Source organism: Zonotrichia leucophrys, chromosome 24 (genome assembly GCF_028769735.1).
Source record: "Zonotrichia leucophrys gambelii isolate GWCS_2022_RI chromosome 24, RI_Zleu_2.0, whole genome shotgun sequence".
NCBI classification, from domain to species: Eukaryota; Metazoa; Chordata; class Aves; order Passeriformes; family Passerellidae; genus Zonotrichia; species Zonotrichia leucophrys.
This window is the reverse complement of record NC_088193.1, coordinates 3,875,719-3,893,622: the sequence shown is the minus strand read 5'-3', so window position 1 is coordinate 3,893,622 and position 17,904 is coordinate 3,875,719. Positions and strand designations below refer to the sequence as shown.

Genomic DNA, 17,904 nt, shown 5'->3' with positions numbered 1-17,904 from the left:
AAACCATATCCATCTCTCCTTACCTCTGAATATGGCAAAACCATTTTACAAGCATTAGTTAGATACAAGCAGCCAGTGTAACACACTCCCCGGGTTCGGCTTGGTTTGGTTTTGGATGAGCTGCTCTTGTAAATTCTCCTTTATTTGCTCACTGCTTGTGTCAATGCACAAGTGATGAAATTTTCCCTGAGCAGCCTGCAGGAAGCACACAGCCAAGCTGCTTATGCAAACAGGGCCAGAATCAGATTTCCTGGGAGCTGGCACGGGGCAGGAACGGCAGCGTGGAGCGTCCCAGGAGCCCCTGAGATGATGTTTTCACCCCTACAAAGTGTGGAATTTCATTTCAGGCTTGAAATGAAAAATGGGTGTGCAAAATGTTCTGTAGGCAGGAAGGTGGATTAAGTTAAACTCTGCTCTGTTACCTGTTTCTACTCAGTAGGATGAGAAATATAGAGCAATAAAAAGCTGCTCAAATATCACCCAAACCCCAAGGCAGCTCCAGTGCCAAACAATCCCCCTTGGCCTGGGGCTTTTCACCAGGAGCAACTGAACATTCTCAAGGGAAATATTGTCACATCATCCTGTCCTGTGCCCTCCCTTTCCCTGGACAAGGCACAGGAATAATGAATGGCAAACCAATGCAGCAATAACAATATTCAAGATATATATAAATATATATACACACACACACATATATATATATACACACACACTATATGTACACACATATACACATACACATATATATATATATACACATATATATATATATAAAATAGCAATATTCAAGATTTAATCCCCCCCAAATAATAACTACAGGAAAACACAAATCAAAAAATTATCTGGACCATTCTCCCAGTAGCTCTGCCTGCCACAACTCAGGTAGAACATGAAGTGAAATTATCAGGGATTTCTTATTTTATTGAAGTACTAAAAAGCATCAGGTTCCTTCACAGATTTTCAGCTGATCCAGTCAAAATGGGTGTTTCACCTGGCCTGTGCTCCTGCTAAACTCAATTTTAGCAGCCCAGCAGAGCTAGATTGGTGACTCCAAGTTCATCAGCAGCAGTCCCAGGGATGGAATTGGTTCTGAACTGATGGAATTGCTTCTGAATTGCCATTTTTACACACTGCAGAAAAGGCAGACTTTTAATTAAAACCTCTGAATTCTGAAACTGTGTTGGTCCTGCTTGTTATTGAGGCAACACTGGTTGTGTGAGAGGTCCCCAAGAACACAAGGCAAGAATTTGAAGCCACTGTCCCCGTCACTGGCTAAACCTGTGTGAACACATGGGCTATTTTTTCCTCTACAAAACCTGAGTTTACCACACACAACCCCTGTCTCATTTTCACTTCGTGCGAGTTCAGTTTCACTTTGAGCCTGAGCTTAGAGCAGCTCTGTCAAGACCACAAAAAGCCAAACTCAGTCCAGCCTCTGTTTGCTTTCAGTTTGCACTTGGGAGATTTTGCTGCTGCTCAATGAAAGCTCAGAATGAGCAGCTCAAAAAACCAGGGTACAGCTGCCATAGTGTGCAGGTGAAACTCAAAACAATGCTGCAAAGTTTGGTGCTATTTTAGTCTTTTTTTGGTCTTACAGAGCTCCTCAAGGTGGGTTTTTAGTCACAGCCCAGCCCTGCAGCTGCACAGGAGCAGCACCAGCTCAGATGTTTTAGATCAATTCAGAGGCATTCAGATCATTGCTTGGAACTGACAATTTTATTTTTGCCCAGCTCACACACTGCCATAGCCACAATTTTTGGTGCCAGCTCTGCCAAGCACAACCTTGGGCAGATTCTGTCTACCAAGCTCATTTAAAAAATTAAATCCATCCACAAATATGGTGTTAGGTGTGTGTGGATTCTCACTTCTGTAGAAATAGGGGGAGAAAATCACACCAAGGGCTCCTTCTTTGGCTCTCCCGGCAGTCAGTGGCACAAATATCAAACCCAGGAGGGCTGAATTTCCCAATAATTGGGAAAAGCTGAATATTTCTCACATGAGGGACTGCACAGACACAGAAAATGATGGGTCTGTTGGCTGATGCCAGCCAGGATGGGCACGGAGAGCACAGGGCTGCCCCTGCCCCGAGCCCCTCAGGGCTCACCCTGCTCCTTCCCTGCAGTTTGAATTTCCCTCCTATTTTCTGATGAGTGGGAAAAGCTGAATATTTCTGACATGAAGGACTCATTTCAAGCTCATTTTTTAGGTTAAAAAATTAAATCCATCCACAAATATCATCTTGTGTGTGTGTGGATTCTCACTTCTGTAGGAATAGGAGGGGGGAAAAAACACCAAGGGCTCCTTCTTGGGCTGTCCCTGCAGTCAGTGGCACAAATATCAAACCCAGGAGGCTCCTATATTCTGATAACTGGGAAAAGCTGAATATTTCTCACATGAGGGACTGCACAGACACAGAAAATGGTAACTCTGTTGGCTGATGCCAGCCAGGATGGGCACGGAGAGCACAGGGCTGCCCCTGCCCCGAGCCCCTCAGGGCTCACCCTGCTCCTTCCCTGCAGTTTGAATTTCCCTCCTATTTTCTGATGAGTGGGAAAAGCTGAATATTTCTCACATGAAGGACTCATTTCAAGCTCATTTCAAGCTCGTATTTAGTTTAAAAAATTAAATCCATCCACATCTATTGTGCTCGGTGTGTGTGGATTCTCACCTCTGCCAAAATAGGGGGGGACAGTAACACCAAGGGCTCCTTCTTTGGCTCTCCCTGCAGTCAGTGGCACAAATATCAAACCCAGGAGGGCTCCTATATTCTGATAACTGGGAAAAGCCGAATATTTCTCACATGAGGGGCTGCACAGACACAGAAAATGATGGGTCTGTTGGCTGATGCCAGCCAGGATGGGCACAGAGAGCACAGGGCTGCCCCTGCCCCGAGCCCCTCAGGGCTCTCCCTGCTCCTTCCCTGCAGTTTGAATTTCCCTCTTATTTTCTGATAACTGAGAAAAGCTGATTATTTCTCACATGAAGGACTCATTTCAAGCTCATTTTTTAGGTTAAAAAAATTAAATCTATCCACAAATATCATCTTGTGTGTGTGTGGATTCTCACTTCTGTAGAAATAGGAGGGGGGAAAAAACACCAAGGGCTCCTTCTTGGGCTCTCCCTGCAGTCAGTGGCACAAATATCAAACCCAGGAGGGCTCCTATATTCTGATAATTGGGAAAAGCTGAATATTTCTCACATGAGGGACTGCACAGACAGAGAAAATGGTAACTCTGTTGGCTGATGCCAGCGTGGATGGGCACGGAGAGCACAGGGCTGCCCCTGCCCCGAGCCCCTCAGGGCTCTCCCTGCTCCTGCTCCTTCCCTGCAGTTTGAATCCGGCCCAAGCCCAGCCATGACGAACGCTTTCTGCAGTTGCCATGGCGACCGAGGCCTGCAATTGAACCAGCAATCCACGCCTGAAATGCCAAAACGGCCCTGACCCACTTTGAAATAAAAATAATTGTAATAAATAACGCTTTAGAGACCTAATTGCCCAGAGTGCATTCAGGGCCTCACGTCCCCCTGCAGAGTGGCCTTCAGTGGGTGAGACAGATTAAGTGAGGGACAGAACACAAACAAGCCCACCTAAGCAGCAGCCCCTTTGCTCTGAGGTGAAAACCTCTGCACAGAGCATTGGAAAGCACAGGAGGCTGGGTTTGTCTCCTTGCTTTATGTCCTTGCTGTCCCTAAAGGAAAAACATATTCAAAATACCATCAGCAAGCATGGGGTGGGTGGGAAGGGGCCCAACTCTGCTCAGATGTGGAGGAAAAGCATCACTATCTGCAGCCTTGGAGTATCTTGGAGCTGGAGAGCAGAAATTGTAGTGATAGGACAAGGAGTAATAAATTCAGATTGAAAATTTAAGTTGAAATTGTTCCCTGTGAGGGTGGGGAGGCCCTGGCAGAGGTGCCCAGAGAAGCTGGGGCTGCTCCGTCCCTGGAATTCCAAGGCTGGGTTTGTCTCCTTGCTTTATGTCCTTGCTGTCCCTAAAGGAAAAACATATTCAAAATACCATCAGCAAGCATGGAGTGGGTGAGAAGGGGCCAAATTCTGTTCAGATGTACAGGAAAAGCATCAATATCTGCAGCCTTGGAGTATCTTGGAGCTGGAAAGCAGAAATTGTGATAGGACAAGGAGTAATAAATTCAGATTGAAAATTTAAGTTGAAATTGTTCCCTGTGAGGGTGGGGAGGCCCTGGCAGAGGTGCCCAGAGAAGCTGGGCTGCTCTGTCCCTGGAATTCCAAGGCTGGGTTTGTCTCCTTGCTTTACGTCCTTGCTGCTCCTAAAGGAAAAACCTATTCAAAATACCATCAGCAAGCATGGGGTGGGTGAGAAGGGGCCAAACTCTGCTCAGATGTACAGGAAAAGCATCAATATCTGCAGCCTGACAGTATCTTGGAGCTGGAAAGCAGAAATTGTGATAGGACAAGGAGCAATAAATTCAGATTGAAAATTTAAGTTGAAATTGTTCCCTGTGAGGGTGGGGAGGCCCTGGCAGAGGTGCCCAGAGAAGCTGGGGCTGCTCCATCCCTGGAATTCCAAGGCTGGGTTTGTCTCCTTGCTTTATGTCCTTGCTGTCCCTAAAGGAAAAACATATTCAAAATACCATCAGCAAGCATGGGGTGGGTGGGAAAGGGCCCAACTCTGCTCAGATGTGGAGGAAAAGCATCAATATCTGCAGCCTTGGAGTATCTTGGAGCTGGAAAGCAGAAATTGTGATAGGACAAGGAACAATAAATTCAGATTGAAAGAGGAGAAATTTAGGTTGATAAATGAAGAAATTGAAGAACTGTGAGGGTGGGGAGGCCCTGGCAGAGGTGCCCAGAGAAGCTGGGGCTGCTCCATCCCTGGAATTCCAAGATGAAGCTTGGAACAGCCTGGGATAGTGGAAGGTGTCCCTGCCTATGGGACAGATGATGTTTAAGGGCCTTTCCAACCCAAACCATTCTGGGATTCTACAAGTTTTCCTTCAGCTGATGGAAAAGAACATTTGGCAATGCACGGATCAGCCCCTGAGACACCAGGGGAGGCACAGAAAGGCCAAATTTCTCCTCCAACAGAATATTCCCTGTAAAGATCTGAACCAGGTGATGAACAGAGCTTCACCAAGCAGTTACTTTTGGAAAGGTATTCCACAAGTTAAGTTTGGTGTTCTTAAAACCATAAAGAAATTCTTGATAATGTTTTCATGGAGCACTCCACGAGAAACCTGCCCTTGCTGCAGCCTGGTAAATGAATCCTGCATGAATGACACCCAAGCATCCTGGAGTGACACCAAAGTCTGAAATCACAGCCATCCCTGGGACTGACACAAGCAAGTCCTTCCCAAATGTGCCCCCAGAGCCAGCAGCCAGCTCCAGAGGGCATTGTCACCCACCTGTGACACAGCTCAGCACAGCAAATCCCTCTGGCTCTGCCACTTTCAGAACATGAATTAGAATTCGGCCACAAGTAGGAAAAGGACCAAAGAGTTTTGCAACTAGAGTAGCTGAGCTAAACAAGCCTCAGGTACTCCTTTGGCCCTGCCACTTGCAGGATGTGAACCAGAATTCAGTCAGAAGTAGGAAAAGGAGCAAAGAATTTTGCAACTAGAGCAGCTGAGCTAAACAAGCCTCAGGTACTCAGCTGTGGCCACCAGCAGCTTCTCAGGGGCAGAAGAACACCACCCACACCATTCCCTGCAGAGCATCTCTCAACCCCTTGGATTTCCTCAAGCAAGCCCTGATCTGCAAAGCTTAAAGGCCTCCAAGTCTTCCCTCAGCTCTCCCAAGAATTTGCTTTCCAAGAGTCATCCTGCAATTACTCACTTCTCCCTGCAGCACCGACCTGGTAAGGAGCTCTGCCAGGCCCAGAATTGGGGTTTGTGCTGCAATTTGAGCTCAGCTCTGCAAGTGCTGAGCAATATGTCCCCAACCCAGCAGAAATGCACAGATTGAAGCACATATTGAACTCTCTGTGTCTGAAATCCACGGGCTGTGCAAAGCCAAGCCTGTGCCTGCACCTTCCTGAACCAGACCAGAGGAGATCCTTGAGGGCAGCACAGAATTGTGCTGATAGTCTGGAAAAGAGCAGAAAGGTCAAGAAGGCAGCTCAGGCCTGCCTGTGGCACTGAAAAGAGTTAATTCTCCTCAGAAAGAACTATTAGAGGGGTTAATTAGACGCCTACAAAGATACTTTTCTGCCATCCAGTCTGACATCAGTGGAAAACGAGGAGATTCAGCAGCTCATTATGCAGTCTCCCAAACAGCAAGCAGATGGTAACAACTTTTGATCACCAACCTACACTCCCTTCAAATTGATCATCCAAGAATGAAAACCTGCACAGATCCTGGAGCAATTCCCTGGGCCCGCCACTGCTCTACAAGCAATAACAAAATGTTATATTTCTATTACATCTCCCAGCAAGAGAGACAAAAGAGAAAGCAATAAGTCAAAAAAGCAATGACACCTGCAGGGCTGTGCAGAAACAGGAGTGTTTCATGACAAGTGCTTTGAAAAGAATATAAAAATAGTCTGCCTTCTGCATGTTTTTGAGCAGGAAAGTCCAGCTTTGTTTAAGATTTATTCTGTCTGTTTTGCCATTTCACAGAATGCTGTCCTCCCGTGACATCCAATCACATGTTTACATATTCATGAAATAAAATTAATGCAATTATTATGCCTCAGAGGATTAGCAAATCACTGCAAGCATTAGGGAGGAATTTGCCTTCTGCCCAGAGCCAGCAGTGCGAGGATGGGCAGATGCATTATTAACCATGGCATTGTCCCTGTGGATCACCCGATCCTGGTTACCACTGGAGACAGACAGACCCACAGACAAACGGCCTCATCTCCCACAGAAACCCCCCCTCAGCCAGCTTGGAAGAAACCTCTCCCTTCCTGCTTGGAATGGCTGCAAAAATCCCCAGGAAAAGTTGGAAAATGTTTCTGAAATGCAACAAGAGAGATCTGAATAATAAATCCAATAATGCACCAGTCACAGCTTGGAAAGGGTCATTAATGAGCAGGGTTATAAATCACACCCTAAACCCTCCCTCAGTCCCAAATGATTGTAATTCCACTTGCTCCAAAGCCACATCAAACAAAGTATGATGGATAATACAAATCTGGGAGGCAGTGAAGGGGAAACAGCACAAAGTAAGGATTTCACATCCCTGTGAAGGTGACAGACACAGCCCCAGCACTGTCACCTGCAGGTCACCCACTCACTTCCCAAGGAGGAACAGATCCAGGCTTTGTTTTCCTCCCCTCCCCACCACAAAGTCAGCAGCTCCTGTAATTAACAGCAAGAACTCCCGTGTCTGATGCTTCCATCAACATCCCCAAGGCTGGAACTTGGGGCAGAACAGAGCTCCCAAGCCTTGTTTAAGAAATAAACAAAACATCAACAGACACTGTTCAACCATCTTTGATGTTGAGGGAAGTTTTGAAAACCTGACAGCTCAAAGGATAAAAATAAAAATTAAAACAAATCCAAGCTGGTTATTTTAATCCTTGTCGTTTCCAAGCTAACATCAGAATCTTTCAGTGCTTTGGGGATATGCAATGCTGCTGTCATCTGTGCTTTATTCCAAGGGAGAGTGAGATAAAGCAACAGAGCTGGTGCTGAGCACCCAGGCCCACTTTGGGGTGGGGATGTAGGTGTGATACAACTCCCAGAAGAGCTCAGGCCCTTTTTTCCCTGCTGTAACTCCAGCAAGGCTTCATGGGCTGTATCCCCAGCCCAGCCTTGTGCAGGGCTCACACAGCCCGGTGGGAGTGAGCCTGAGGAAGGCTCTGAGGAAGGCTCAGAGCGGGGGCGGCAGGGACATTGTGCAGCAGGAGACAAAGCTGCAGCTCTGCATCGTCCCACTCACTCCCACGGCTCGTCAGCACAGCCCTCACAAGTTAATGGATGGGAGACGCTGTGATCTTCAAAGCTGCGATCAAAGCCGCTTCCCTTTGTTCAGCCCTTGATGTTTCCTCCCGTTACCTTTCTGAAAACAACAAAACAATAACTTCTGATTGATCCCTCTTGTGCAGCATCCCCCCTGCTCTGCTCCAGCCCTGAGGCACAACCAGAGAGGGCCAGAGCCACAGAGTGCCCTTTGTCCTGAGGACCTGGCTCAACCCTGTCCCCTCCCTTTAACAGATCCTCTCCTGCTTCATCCAGGTGTTTATCAGATGGGGGTTTCACCCAGCTCTTTATCACATGGGGGTTCCATACATTTGTTTATCACATCGGGGTTTTACCCAGCTCTTTATCACATGGGGGTGTCACCCAGCTCCTTATCACATGGGGGTTTCATCCAGCTCTTTATCACATGGGGGTTTCTCCCAGCTCTTTATCAGTTGGGGATTTCATCCAGCTTTTTATCACATGGGGGTTTCACCCAGCTCTTTATCAGATAGGGGCTTCTCCAAGATAATGTCGGGGGTTCCGAGTTATGGGGGCTCCATCCAGCACTTTATCAGATGAGGATTTCACTCAGATCTTTATCACATCGGGGTTTTCACCCAGCTCCTTATCACATGGGGGTTCCATACATTTGTTTATCACATGGGGGTTTCACACATTTGTTTATCACATGGGGGTTCCATATATTTGTTTATCACATGGGGGTTTCACCCAGCTCTTTATCACATGGGGGTTCCATACATTTGTTTATCACATGGGGGTTTCATACATTTGTTTATCACATGGGGGTTTCACCCAGCTCTTTATCAGCTAGGGGCTTCTCCAAGAGAATGTTGGGGGTTCTGAGTTATTGCGCTGCTGTAAATATAAATACATCCCGAAGATCTGAAGTTTCCATCCTACTGAGTCAAAATCACAAGCTGCATCCTAAATCTATCTAATCTAGCCTCTCCTGCAGATGCATGTGATTTAATGGAGCAAGGGAACAGGAATAGATTCTGTTTTCTGAAGCAGCATTTCCACGATGCACAGGACAATGCCAGCCACCAGCAGTCTAAGGAAAAGCTATTTTTTTAGGGCTTTCAGCAGATTCTCTCTGTCTATGAACACACTCAGTGCAGTGAATCCTCACTTCCTACTGTTCTCCCTTGCCAAAAAAATTAAAAAAAAACAAAAAGCCACCTGTATAGACTCTGGAGCAGAGCCTGAAAAAGCGGCACAAACCAAACCCTGCCTCTCCCCATCAGTGCAAATACACAAACACGGGGAGAGGAAGGCAGAGCGGAACCACGAGCCCTTGTAGAGGCAGGAGAGAGCACATGGGCAAACAAACCCAACCATGTTCCTGCAGCAGCAGCTCCGTGACGCATCCAGCCCCGACCCCTCCTGCCTCCCCCTTTTCCCGGACCCAGATGTTACGGCAGGAATGAGTGTCCCTATGGGAATGGGGGATGGGGGACACAGCAGGGGAAATGAGGAGGGGTGAGGGGAATGAAAGCTGGGAAAAAAAAAAAATAAAGAAGAAAGAAAAAAAAAATAGAACCCAAACAATCAGATTTGCCCATTGTTCGGAACAATCGAAAAGGCTGTTTTAGCAATTCCGCCCTGCAGGAGAGGCAGGGCACGTGCGTGGGGGGCACAGAACAAGGAGAGGGAGAATAAAATGAAGATAAAATGAAAATTAGAAAGGGTTCAGCCCGCGGAAAGGAAGAGAAACGAAGCATCTCTGCACCATGATGTCACGCCGCCTGCTCTCCAGCCCCCCGAACGCAGAGGAGCAGCAGCAGCAGCAGCAGCAACCAACATGGACTCCGGCTTTAATCTGCCCGGAGAGCGCCTGTGTGCGATGGAGGAGCCGCCAGCGCCGAGCCCTGCGTGTGACACACGTGTGACAGCGACAGCACTGACCTGGCAGCCATTGGGGAGCGTGGAGCGGCTCAGCAGCAGCAGCGGCAGCGGCAGCAGCAGCTAGGCGGAATTCAGTGGGGATCGCCCGGCACTCATGGGGTTCATTCATTCATTCATGCACTGTGCGGCCGGCCGGGAGGGTACTCACCTCCTGCAGCATGGCACGGCCCTGCCCGGGCTCTCAGGGGCACCGCGGAGCTGCCCCGGCCCCGGCCGTGCCCATGCCCGTCCCCCCGCTGATGCTGCCCGGTGCGGCCGCACACGCTCCGCGCACACGCCTGCGCAGCGCTTTACATAATGCGCCCACCCCGGCCCGCCCCGAGCGCATCAACCCGGCAAAGGGACCCCCAAAGGGTGGGAAAACGCTACGAGTTACAGATCCGACAGGTTGGGAATGTTGTCTTTTACAGAATGTGCCCAATCCTGCCCGCCCCGCTCGGATCACCCCGGCAAAGAGATCCCCAAAGGCTGGAGAAAACGCTACGAGTTACAAATCCGACAGGTTGGAAATGTTGTGTTTGTCCTCCTCCGATTTACAGAATGTGCCTGCCCCGCTCGCAAAGAGACCCCCAAAGGGTGGAAAAACCGCTACGAGTTACAAATCCGACAGGTTGGGAATGTTGTCTTTTACAGAATGTGCCCAATCCTGCCTGCCCCGCTCGGATCACCCCGGCAAAGAGATCCCCAAAGGCTGGAAAAACGGTATGAGTAAAAGATCTGACAGGTTGGAAATGTGTTTTACAGAATGTGCCCAATCCTGCCCGCCCCGCTCGGACCACCCCAAAGGCTGGAGAAAACGCTACGAGTTACAAATCCGACAGGTTGGAAATGTTGTGTTTGTCCTCCTTGTTTTACATAATGTGCACACCCCACTTGCATCTCCCCCTGCCAAAGAGACCCCCAAAAGGCTTTAAAAAGGCTGGAAAAACTCTATGAGTTAAAGATCCGACAGGTTGGAAATGTTGTGTTTTACAGAATGTGCCCAATCCTGCCCGCACCGCTCGCATCTCCCCCGCCAAAGAGACCCCCAAAAGCTTTTTGAGGTTTTAAACACTACGAGTTAAAATCTGACAGGTTGGAAATGTCTGTCCTCCTCATTTTACAGAATGTGCACACCCCACTTGCATCACCCCCTCCAAAGAGACCCCCAAACACTTTTTGAGGATTTAAACACTATGAGTTAAAAATCTGACAGGTTGGAAATGTTGTGTTTTGTCCTCATTTTACATAATGTGCCTACTCCATTTACATCTCCCCCTCCAAAGAGACCCCCAAATGCTTTACAAGGGCATGAACAAACACTACGAGTTAAAAATCCGACAAGTTGGAAATATTGTGTTTGTCCTCCCCGCTTTACACAATGTGCTCACCCCACTCACATCACCCCCTCCAAAGGGACCCCCAAAAGCTTTTCAAGGATTTAAACACTACGAGTTAAAGATCTGACAGGCTGGAAATGTATTTATCCTCCCCACCCCCCTCCCTGCACACTCCACTCACATTTCCCCCGATGAACCCCAAAAAACCTGACCCTAAACGCTTTCCAAGGACGCCAACAAAACCCAGGAGTTAAAATCCCACAGGTTGGAAACATTGTGTTTTGTCCTCCCTGCCACACACGCGCTGCTGGGAGAAAGTTTCAAAGCGTGTAAGCAAGAACAGGCAGGAAAATTAAACCCTAATTAAGCGGCCACGTGGATTATCTGAGCTGAATTAAACAACGCTCATTCAGAGTTAAGGTGACCTCAACTCAATTTAGCCGGCTCCGTCTAGGAAGCTAATTTGGTTTCTTGGTTTTTTTTTTTTGTTTCTTTTGCAGTGCTTATCCATGTGTAAACAGGCCTGGGATTTTTAAAGCGACATAATCCAGCAAAGTTTACAGTTTTTTTCAGCATTAGGGCACTGTATTCCTCCAAACCTGCTTGGGGACATCTTTATTTCAGAATATGGAGATGGACTTCAATACAATACAATAATTAAGGGACAATAAATTCCTCTTAGTACAATAAAAATTAAGATTATGGATTATGAGAGCAAAACAATCACCCAGCTTGCATTTGCCTCCCAGGCCTTGTGTGTGTGAGGAAATAGAGTAGAACTGAGCTGGAACTGCACTGACACCCCTGATTTGAGCACAAGTGTCCTCGTGTGGAATTACACTGAATTATTGGACTCAGGATGCTGTGAATGACCCCCACTGCCAGCACAAGGAGCAGTTCCTTGAATGCTGTCAATACTGATCACTCTGCCCTTTGCTGCTCTTGTTGTATTTTGCCCATTCCACACCCAGGCCTGAGCATTTTCTCTTTTCCTGACAGTCAGTCCCAGCTTTGGGTGCTAATTCCCAGAAGGAATGATGGATAATCAACCCCAAAATGCTGATTGTCCATCATTCCACTGTCATCAACAGCTGTGGGAGCAGGAGCTGCTCCAGCAGGCTCAGATCAGTGCCATTCAAAGGCTGCACAGGATTTTAAACTGAAAACAGCACCACCATCCACAACCCTACCATCACCTTCATATTACTCAGAGATTACACCCAGGTGCACATGAATCCACTGTTCTAATAACTTCATTGCATCCATCAGCCTGAGGTCAGCTTTGTTGTTCCAAATGCTTCCCAAAGTTGGCCAGCTGGAGAATTAGTAATTTATTTCAAGGAAATGAGGTTTTAAACTGAAATTTTCCCACTCCCTGTGCCCAAGGATGTGACTCCCACTGACACACCGTGTGGAGGATTGTATCCAGGGTCAGGGAGTGGATAATCTGGATAAACCCAGAGAAGAGCAACCAGCACTAAAGGCACTGAATCCTTCCAGCACAGCCTGGAGGCCCAGGAATGGCTGAAATTTAAATGCTCACCTGGAATCCAGGTTTGATCCCACTGGGTACCAGCTGGAAATGCTGAAAATTGGAGCTGGATGAATCCTGACCAGACAAGAGAAACCTATTTTGGGAAGCAAACAGAACTAACCACTGTAACTAATTCAAGGCTCAATTACCCATCTGTGGCATGCATTATTATGCAAGGGTTTGTGCTCTCCCAAACACTGTTCTGTACCTCCAACCAGAATCAATTCAAGCCTCACACTTTGCATTCAACAGCACTTGGAATGAGATATCTGAATGGTCCCATTTTGTTTTACAGCCTATGGATCTTTCAGTGGTTTTTTTTCTCTTCCAGAAAGTGAGAAAATAATTAAAAACACAATTCTTAGCCTCCACAAATGTTGATACGTTCAGTCTGGATGAATTTTAAGGTTTGAACAGATTTTTCAATAGCCACATGAGTTACACTGACCCAAATGCTGAGATAAATTCAATATAATGGCTGCTTCAGATCTGGAGCACACAAAGGCTCAAAGCAGGTCCTGGAGTGGCAGGACAGACATGAGGTGAAGCCTGTCAGGAGAGAAATGATCCAAACAAAACTCCTGCTCCCAAAAGCACTTAAAGAGCAGCGGTAAAAATGCAAGATTTACTCAGAGAAAAGCTTCTTAGGCTGATCTGGCATGGTGTGCAAGGGGCAAAGTTATGGGGAATTTGGAGAACCACACAGCACCTCAAAAGCTTTACAAACTTGGTCAGATCTGCAAAGTTTCGCCCCAAACTCTTGGAAGGACAAAGAGCTTTTACATTTCTGCACTGAAGACACTGAGGACAGCTCATTTTCATGGTGATAGAATTTGGATAAAACTGCGCTGAGAGAGGAGCTTTAGGAGCCTTTAAGGAAGCTCAGGGCTGTGCCCATGTCATGCTCAGCAGGCAGATGCTCACATTGTCCTTCACACATGAAATAAAGTCCTTGTCCTGAGTCTTGAACAGCAGGCTCATGCAAGCGAGCCCAGCTGGCATAAAATGCATTCTTGCAGCTCTTGAACAAGGCAGGAATTTGCAGCTTCATGTCCAGAAGAGTTTCCTTAAAGGCTCCTAAAGCTCCTCTCTCAGTGCAGTTTCATCCAACTTTTATCACCATGAAAATGAGCTGTCTTCAGTGCCAGGGATGGGGCTGCAGAAATATAAAAACTCTTTGCCCTTCCAAGAGTTTGGGGTGAAACTTCAGTTTGTAAAGCTTTTGAGGCGCTGTGTGGTTTTCCAAATTCCCCATAACTTTGCCCCTAGCACAGCACAGCTCTGCCAAGCCCTGCAGGAGCGCCAGAGCCACATCTGGGCACATCCCTGCCTCCACTTTCCTGGGTCAGGCTGTTCAGTGGCCAGGCAGGCAGCACCTTCTCCTTGCCCAAACCGGGCCTGCACGCCTGCAGGGCTGCTGTGCTGCTGTAACACAAGCACTCTCATGCATATTGCATCTCCCAGCCCGAGGAAATGAGGCACTGGCTGGGTAATTAAAGCCCAGGGCTGCTGACAGATCCACGGCAGGGCCGGGATGTGCAGGCCTGCAGAGCATCAGGTGGGGCTGGGATCAGCTCTCCAGAGCAATCCTACCCTCCCTGTAAGGCACACCAGCGGTGCAGAACAAAAAGAGGCCTTGAAAATCTGTCTGCAGAACAATGAGCACCTGGGTGGGTAAACACGCAGGGTTTCTCATTTCCACCCGTGTAATTCTTTGCCCACCTTTAATATGATCTGGTTTGAAAAGTTAAAGAGCTCTTCCCCAACATCTCTGCTCGTCAGCTGAGTTCAGAACAGAACCAGGGGGACACACCTGCATTGTGTTTCCAGCCTTGTCTTTGAGAAAAAACCAACAGAAATGTCAAGAAATGTTGAAGGAAAACGTGTCCTGAGGGAAAACCCAGTGCAACAACCTCAGATGTGCAAGCAGGATTAGCACTGGTGGGAAACTGGGTGCTAATGAGCATTTTGCACGTTTAATTTGCTGGTTTTTATTCTCCCTCTTCAGGAATGAGTGAGTGGACTCCTGACTGTAATTCTTTGCCCACCTTTAATCTGATCTGGTTTGAAAAGTTAAAGCCACTGGGAGAGCTCTTCCCCAGCATCTCTGCTGGTCAGCTGAGTTCAGAACAGAACCAGGGGGATACACTTGTGTTTTATTTCCAGCCTTGCCTTTGAAAAAGACACAACAGAAATGTCAAGAAACATTGAAGGAAAACGTGTCCTGAGGGAAAACCCAGTGCAACAACCTCAGATGTGCAAGCAGGATTAGCACTGGTGGGTAACTGGGTGGTAATTAGCATTTTGCACGTTTAATTTGCTGGTTTGCTATTCACCCTCTTCAGGAACGAATGGGGGACTCCTGACTGCACAGCTCGGGACAGGGGGATTCTCTGGCTGGGGTTTTGCTCCTGTTTGACAATTCCTGCTCAGCCCACGGGTGCTGCTCCTCAAACCCCACAGGATTCCCAGCCTGTGACCGTGTTCACAGGGGTCTGAGGATGAGGGAAGAGACGAGGATCTGACTCCATGCTTCAGAAGGCTGATTTATTATTTTATGATATATATTATATTAAAACTATACTAAAAGAATAGAAGAAAGGATTTCATCAGAAGGCTGGCTAAGAATAGAATAGCAATGAATGATCACAAAGGCTTGTGGCTTGGACTCTCTGTCTGAGCCAGCTGACTGTGATTGGCCATTAATTAGAAACAACCACATGAGACCAATCCCAGATGCACCTGTTGCATTCCACAGCAGCAGATAACCATTGTTTGCATTTTGTTCCTGAGGCCTCCCAGCTTCTCAGGAGGAAAAATCCTAAAGAAAAGATTTTTCCTAAAAGACGTCTGCGACACCACCCTGTCAAAGCAACAGGAAGCACTCTCCCTTTCCCCTTGTGGAAAACGGGCTCCTAGACAGGTGCCAGACCAAGCAAAGCTCTTTCTGAGCTGGCAGTGGCATTTTCACGGAGTCCATGGATTCCTGGAGCAGTGGGGGCTGGAGGAGGCCGGGAATCATGTGCTCACAGGCATGGGGAGGAAGAGGGGGAGGAGGAGAACAAGGGGAGAGAGAGAACAAAGTGTCAACATCTTAACTGGGACACACAAAGAGCCAGTTCTTAGTAAGAACTTAATCCAGGATTAACAAGAGGTCAGCTACCTCTGCAAGGAGACTGCACTAAGAGGAGCTAATTAGCTCTCCTTAATTGCACAAAAGGAACCACGCAGAATTAAAAGACACTCACCAGCGGCAGGTCCCACCTCACCCAGGGCACACAGCCCTTCCTGCTGTCCCCAACACCAGGCTCAGACAATCAGCACATGGAGAGGTGCAGGGATGGATGGCAGGGGAAAGGCTGTGGGGAGGTTCAGCTCAACAAGGGCTGGAGTGAGAGCTGGACAAGCCTTTTAGCATGGCCAGAGTCTGTCCAAGCAGGTTCCTCATCAGCCAAGTGGGATGGTGTTCACAGGGGCCTGAGGATGAGGGAAGAGACGAGGATCTGACTCCATGTTTCAGAAAGCTGATTTATCATTTTATATAATATATTATACTAAAACTACACTAAAAGAATAGAAGAAAGGATTTCATCAGAAGGCTGGCTAAGAATAGAAAAAGAAAGAATGATAACAAAGGTTTGTGGCTTGGACAGAGAGTCTGAGCCAGCTGACTGTGATTGGCCATTAATTAGAAACAACCACATGAGACCAATCACAGATGCACCTGTTGCATTCCACAGCAGCAGATAACCATTGTTTGCATTTTGTTCCTGAGGCCTCCCAGCTTCTCAGGAGGAAAAATCTTAAAGAAAGGATTTTTCATAAAAGATGTCTGTGACATTTTATGAAAATAAAGGGCTCTGTTTGTCCTCCCCCAAGGGCTGCCCCAAATCCCTGAGGAATCACAGCTATCAGCTCACAGAGATGCCCAGGAGGATGCTTAATGCAGTTCTGGCCTTCCTTAAATCAGTGTGCTCTCTGAAGATGAGGAGGAAGAGGAGCACAAGGCAAACCAGTTTTCCTCTGTAGGTTGAGGCCAAGATGATCCCATCCCAGCACGGAGAGGCACTGCAGGGTAGGTGTGAGGAGAAAGGGAGAGCACCCAGCACCAGGGACAGGCAGCAGATCCCACCTGGGAGCCACCACTTTGGAATGATGCACTGGGAAAGGCTGAGCTTCTCACTCCCAAATCCCCTCTCTGGAGTTTCTAACCATGCACCACTCACACACCTGGAGCTCCTCTGCTTGGCACTAAATCCATCTGCTTTTTCCTGGGGAGCCATTGCATGTTCTGTCCTCCTGCATCTCTCACCCCAGCAGCCCTTGCTCTGCTCTGACAGATAATGGACCCAGCAGTGCGCTGGAAAATGAAGATTACCAGCACATCAATAACCCAGCAGATGTCTCTGAGAGGGAGCACTAATAAAAGGAACTCCTGCATTTATTTGGGTTACAGCAGCGTGCTGAGGGCTGGGGAGATCAGGCAGGCAGGGCCTGAGTGCACCTCAGCAGGAGCAGCTCCCCTTTTCAGGCAGGATGAAGGGAAAAGCAAAACAGCTTTTCAGAGAAGGCTGCCCTAAACACAAGAAAAAATAACAGAAACAGGAGCTCAGCCTAATTACAGGTCCCTGTGAAATCATCACAGTAGCGCCTCTGTTATTTATCTTTTTTTCTTCCCTCAGGACAGAGTTAAATGTTTTGCCACTGTACTTCCAGTGTTCCACTGATTTCCTTAACTTCTCTTGGCCCTTTTTTTCCAGATTCCTGAAATCTGCTGAGCTCACCCCAAAACTGACCATAAACCCTGCAAAGCTGCTCAGTGCAGCCCCTGCCCCTAGAATAAATAAGGTGGAGAATAAGGCTGCCCTACCCACAAAGGCCAGAAACAGGAGCTCAGCCTAATTACAGATCCCTGTGAAATCATCACAGTACTGCCTCCATTATTTATCTTTTCTTCCCTCAGGACAGAGTTAAATGTTTTGTCTCTGTGCTCCCAGTCTCACTGCAGCCAGGAGGGACCAGCAGCACCAAAATTTCACCTCAAACCCAACCCAAACAAACGAGTTCTTGGGATGCCACAGGGAATGTGAGACAGCCACCCCCTCTCTGCTCCCAGGAGCTGAGCAGCAGCCCCAGTCGTGCTGCTCCTGTGCAGGCTGAGCACAAAGGGAGAGCTCCTGACATCTGGTAAAGCTTCAATAGCTGCCATTGGGGAGAGCAGAGCTGTGCCAGGGGCTGGCC

The 17,904-nt window shown here is 47.8% G+C and overlaps 1 protein-coding gene and 1 long non-coding RNA gene across 11 annotated transcripts in view; one reads left to right on the top strand and one right to left on the bottom strand.

Moving 5' to 3' along the window:
* GRAMD1B (GRAM domain containing 1B) overlaps nucleotides 1–17,904 on the bottom strand; it is a 145,086-nt gene that overhangs the window by 54,157 nt on the left and 73,025 nt on the right. Inside the window, exon 1 of one of the 10 annotated variants that reach the window (XM_064732273.1) lies at nucleotides 9,811–9,950. The exons of the other annotated variants lie outside the window; for them this stretch is intronic. Within the exon in view, the coding sequence (XP_064588343.1) occupies nucleotides 9,811–9,821 (11 nt within the window). The 5' untranslated portion in view covers nucleotides 9,822–9,950. Of the gene's footprint in view, nucleotides 1–9,810; nucleotides 9,951–17,904 lie in introns of those variants that run through there. 10 annotated transcript variants of the gene reach the window in all.
* On the top strand, nucleotides 9,965–13,155 carry LOC135457564 (uncharacterized). Its single transcript, XR_010442748.1, has 3 exons — nucleotides 9,965–10,312; nucleotides 10,444–10,631; nucleotides 11,630–13,155. It is a non-coding gene; the product is annotated as an uncharacterized LOC135457564 (long non-coding RNA).